The 5,731-nt window shown below is 33.6% G+C and overlaps 1 protein-coding gene across 1 annotated transcript in view; it reads left to right on the top strand.

Annotated features, from left to right (window-relative positions):
* Positions 1 to 5,731, top strand: part of aspscr1 (ASPSCR1 tether for SLC2A4, UBX domain containing) — a 15,422-nt gene that overhangs the window by 2,806 nt on the left and 6,885 nt on the right. The window contains exon 3 of the mRNA XM_016249679.1: positions 257 to 377. Within this exon, the coding sequence (XP_016105165.1) occupies positions 257 to 377 (121 nt within the window). The remainder of the gene's footprint in view (positions 1 to 256; positions 378 to 5,731) is intronic.

Genomic DNA, 5,731 nt, shown 5'->3' with positions numbered 1-5,731 from the left:
GTGCGTGTGTGTGTGTGTGTGTGTGTGTGTGTGTGTGTGTGTGTGTGTGTGTGTGTGTGTGTGTGTGTGTGTGGTTGTGCGTGTGTGTGTGTGCGTGTGTGTGGTTGTGCGTGTGTGCGTGAGTGTGAGTGTGCGTGTGTGTTGTGCGTGTGTGTGTGTGTGGTTGTGTGTGCGTGTGTGTGTGTGTGTGTGTGTGTGGTTGTGTGTGTGTGCGTGTGTCTGTCGGCTCATTGTCTCTGTCTCTCTTTGTCTGCAGGTTTCAGAGGCTCGTTCTAGATTTGTCTCTGCAGTGGCGTTTTGCCAGTCTGCCGAATAATGCCAAGCTGGAGATGGTGGTGTGTTCGCGGCCGCAGACGGGAGCTGAGAGCGCGGTGTGTGTCTGCATGTTTATACGCCAGTGAAACTTCATCAAATGAAGTGATTTAGTTTGGCTGCTTTAACCAGAACTGACACAGAATGAGCACTGAAAATGTGTGTAATAACAATTAACTCCGGGAACCACAGTGAAATCCCCATATCTCTGGAACTCAACCATATTGGGTCTTAAAAATAAATATTGAACCGACATATTGGTCCAAAAGGATAATGAGATATCTTTAAAAGTTATTGAGTTACATGCAATCAAACCTGGGGAAAAAATAACACAAAAAGTGCTTTTTTCCCATATTTGAACTGTCACCGTAGGCATATAATGCAACACAGATTGCTAAAGTCAACAGATTTTACTAATAGAGCTACCAGTCTCTGTGTGAAAATACATAAAACATGATGCTGCCATCTTTCTGAAGACTTTTTATGCTGCTGTAATTTGGCTCTGAATCTTTTCACTTTGACCTCCCTCTACAAAAAAAGAAAAAAATATTAATAAAAGCTCAAATTTTGGCCAGGGGCATTTCTGAAATGGTTCATTTGACCCAAAATGAGCCTTTGGCCTTCAATAATGTGTCCCTCTCTTACTAATGAATACAAAAACAAAAGGTTGTAGAGTGTTTTGGTAAATGATGAGTAAATATGAAACCTAAAGATGCTTATTTATTTATTTTATAACAATTTAGTTATTATCACCCTGAAACAGGGTTGATTATAGTCAACCAGAGCTAATCATGCTAGAAACATGCTAGTAACATTCTAATCATGCTAGCAACATGCTAACACCATGCTAGTAACATGCTAGCAACTAGCTAAACATGCTAACAAAATGCTAGCAATTTGTTAAACATGTTAGAAATTAACTGCTAGCATCATGCAAGTAAAATGCTAATCGTGCTAGAAACATGCTATTGACATGCTAATCATGTTAACAACATGCAAGTAAACTTGCTAAGCATGCTCAAAACATGCTAGCATCATGCTAGTAACATGCTTATCATGTTAACAACATGCTAGTAACATGCCAATAATGCTAATAACATGCTAATCATGTTAGAAACATGGTAGTAACTTGCTAAGCATGTTAACACCATGCTGGCAACATGCTAATCAAGCTAGAGTCATGCTGGCAACATGCTAGTAAACTTGCTAATCATGCTAGAAACATGCTAGCAACTTGTTAAACATGCTAACAAAATGCTAGTAATTTGTTAAACATGTTAAAAATTAACTGCTAGCATGATGCTAGTAAAATGTTAATCATGCTAGAAACATGCTAGCAACTTGTTAAACATGCTAACAAAATGCTAGTAATTTGTTAAACATGTTAAAAATTAACTGCTAGCATGATGCTAGTAAAATGTTAATCATGCTAGAAACATGCTAGCAACTTGTTAAACATGCTAACAAAATGCTAGTAATTTGTTAAACATGTTAAAAATTAACTGCTAGCATGATGCTAGTAAAATGTTAATCATGCTAGAAACATGCTAGCAACTTGTTAAACATGCTAACAAAATGCTAGTAATTTGTTAAACATGTTAAAAATTAACTGCTAGCATGATGCTAGTAAAATGTTAATCATGCTAGAAACATGCTAGTAACTTGCTAATCATGCTAGCAACATATTAATCATGTTAACAACATGCTAGTAACATGCCAATAATGCTAACAACATGCTAATAACATGCTAATCATGTTAGAAACATGGTTGTATCTTGCTAAGCATGTTAACACCATGCTGGCAACATGCTAATCAAGCTAGAATCATGCTAGTAACATTCTAATCATGCTAGGCTCATGCTGGCAACATGCTAGTAAACTTGCTAGTCATGCTAGAAACAGGCTAGCAAACTTGTTAAACATGCTAACAAAATGCTAGTAATTTGTTAAACATGTTTGAAATGAACTGCTAGCATGATGCTAGTAAAATGTTAATCATGCTAGAAACATGCTAGTAACTTGCTAATCATGCTAGCAACATATTAGGCTTTTTCAAGCCAACCTAAAGTTTGTCTACAAACTTTTCAATCTAGTTATATAATAATATAATATATATTAAATCATATAAAATAATAATAATGTTAACCAAAAAAAATTAAGCTTATTGCAATTCAGCTCGTTCTCAAAGGAATTATTTCTCATTTTCATGTAGTTTACTTTGATGTATTACAATAAACTAATTAAAAAAATCAAAAGCAAAAATTAAAATAAAAACAAGTGCAATAGTTCAAGTGATGGCATCATGATCAGTAATTTTGTGCAAAATAAATGTGATTATCAGTTTATCCATTATGCAGTATGACTAAAACTGTAAGTTTTAATTGACTAAAATTAGACTAAATTTCCCAGACTTTCAGTCAACTTAAACAGGACAGCTTGAATGAGTATGACACAGGACTAAAACTAACCGCAGGCGCAGTGAACGTTACATAAGAGTTTAGTAAACATCTGAGAAATGATGCGTTGTCTGTCAGTGATCAGGGAGTTTAATGATCTCTGGTAATAATCAGCAGCTCGTTTGATTCCTCACTTCAAAACCTGTATTTCTGCTCTATTTCTGAACGCACACACACGCACGCACGCACACACACACACACACACACACACTCACACTCACACTCACACTCACACTCACACTCACACTCACACTCACACTCACACTCACACTCACACTCACACTCACACTCACACTCACACTCACACTCACACTCACACTCACACTCACACTCACACTCACACTCACACTCACACTCACACTCACACTCACACTCACACTCACACTCACACTCACACTCACACTCACACTCACACTCACACTCACACTCACACTCACACTCACACTCACACTCACACTCACACTCACACTCACACTCACACTCACACTCACACTCACACTCACACTCACACTCACACTCACACTCACACTCACACTCACACTCACACTCACACTCACACTCACACTCACACTCACACTCACACTCACACTCACACTCACACTCACACTCACACTCACACTCACACTCACACTCACACTCACACTCACACTCACACTCACACTCACACTCACACTCACACTCACACTCACACTCACACTCACACTCACACTCACACTCACACACACACTCACACTCACACACACACACACATACATAGATTCAGTCCCTCACCACTTCCCCCCAAAACAGGGCTGGAAGTGCTTAAAAATCAAGCCAAACCTGTCTGTTTTTATGAAGAATCAGTGAAAGGAGCCGTTTAACCTTCAGAAAACGCTGTAGGTTCATCTCAGGCTGTTCACATTTATTTCTGCAGCGCTTTATGCCATGCAGATCACTTCACAGCCAATTCACAGTAACTGAGAGGAAAATATCAGAAAAATCAGGGATGCAAACTACATAAAATATGATTTCAGTCAATACTCAAATCTATTCAGTTCAATAACTGTTTTAGGTTCAGCTGTAAGGCAGCTCTAAAAAGACAATAGAGTCATTACTCAAACTAGTTTAGTTCATTTTGATTCAGATTCAGTTCAGTAACTCTGTAAAGTTCATTCATTATAAAAAAAAAACAAGTTCAATTTCAGATGTAAAGCGGTTCTAAAAAGACAATTGAATCATTACTCAGATCAGTTTAGTTCAATGTTGATTCAATTCAGTTCAATAACTCTGTAAAGTTCATTCATTATAAAAAAATAAAGTTGAGTTTCTGATTTGGTTCAATAACTGCCTTCATTCATTGGGAAAAAAACAAGTTAAATTTCTGCTATAAAGCAGCTCTAAAAAGACAAGATCAATTTAGTTCATTTTGATTCAAATTCAGTTCAATAAGTTCATTCATTATAAAAAATAAAAAAAAACAAGTTTAATTTCAGCTAAAAAGGAGCTTTAAAAGCTAAAAAAAAATTTGGTGCAATATCTGTGTAAAGTTGAATCATTATAAAAAATAAGTCTTTTTTTTTTTTGCCGTAAAGCAGCTCCAAAAAGAAAATAAAGTCATTATTTAGATCAGTTTAGTTAAATTTGATTCGGTTATAGTTTTATATTATAGTTTTTGTTTATATTTTGACTTGATTTAATTTTTATATTTTGTGTCTTCGCTTTACTTTTAGTTATAGATTTAGTAATTTTGTGTTTTTAGGATTTTTATTAGATTTTGTTATATATATATATGTTTTAGTTTATTAGTTGAAGTTATTTTAATGCTTTAGGTTAAACTAAATTAAATAAGAAATATGATCTTAATCATAAATCTTAAACTTTATGATGTTGAAGTAAAATTTTTGTATTTTTATGTGCTTTCATGTTTTTGGTTTTTGTTTCTTTAAAAAATTCTGAACATTTTTATTTTTATTTCGATTTTAGTTTTATGAGTATGTACAACAACTGAAGCAAAATAGTATATTTATAAACTGTTATAGTTTTTATTATTTTTAATTAGCTTTTATTTTGATATTTTCCGTTTATTTTTTTGTCATTTTGTATGTGTTTTTGCTTCTTAAATATATACTAATGTTTTTTTTATGCCAGTTTTAGTTTTGTAAGTATGCACAACAACTGAAGCAAAATATTATATTTATGTACTATTGTAGTTTTTATAAAAAAAATTTGGAAGCAGTGGAATTAGCTTTTATATTTTTTAGCTTTTATATTTTCACTTTTCATTTTAGTTTTTTAGTTTTTGTAATTTTTATGTGCTTTCATCTTTTTTTGTTTTTGTTTCTTGAAAAATTCTAAATAGTTCATTTTATTTTACTTTTATAAGTATGCACAAAAATAGTCTGTGTGCATATAATTTATTTAATACATGAGTTTCACAATTTGAGTTGAATTACTGAAATAAATGAACTTTTCCACGACATTCTAATTTATTGAGATGCACCTGTATACTATTACATATATGTATACTGTATATATAATAATATATGTACTAATATAATTTTTTTGTATTTGCTTTTATTTTTATGTTTTATATATTTTTTTGTAATTTTTATGTGCTTTTGTCATTTTTTTTGTTTCTTAAAAATATTTCTAAATAGTTTATTTTTAATTTGTCTCTCAACTGCCCAGTCAAACAGCGAGTTCATTTTTTGTACGTTTATGAAAATCAGAAGTCAACACCACAATAACAATGCAGTTATCAACATGAAAGAAATGAGAGTCAGATCCAAACGGTCTTAAAACTGTTGAATGTGTTTCAAAGCCTCACAAGCGTGTGGTAAATAATAACCCAAACTCTCCTTCGGATCCAAAATAATTTCATAAGAGAAAAAACCTGAAAAGCACTCACACACACTCACTCACTCTCTCACACACACACACACACACACACACACACACAAACACTCACTCACTCACTCACTCAC

Source organism: Sinocyclocheilus grahami, unplaced genomic scaffold (genome assembly GCF_001515645.1).
Source record: "Sinocyclocheilus grahami isolate Dianchi unplaced genomic scaffold, SAMN03320097.WGS_v1.1 scaffold947.1, whole genome shotgun sequence".
In the NCBI taxonomy this organism is placed as follows: Eukaryota; Metazoa; Chordata; class Actinopteri; order Cypriniformes; family Cyprinidae; genus Sinocyclocheilus; species Sinocyclocheilus grahami.
This window is presented reverse-complemented; position numbering and strand designations above follow the sequence as displayed.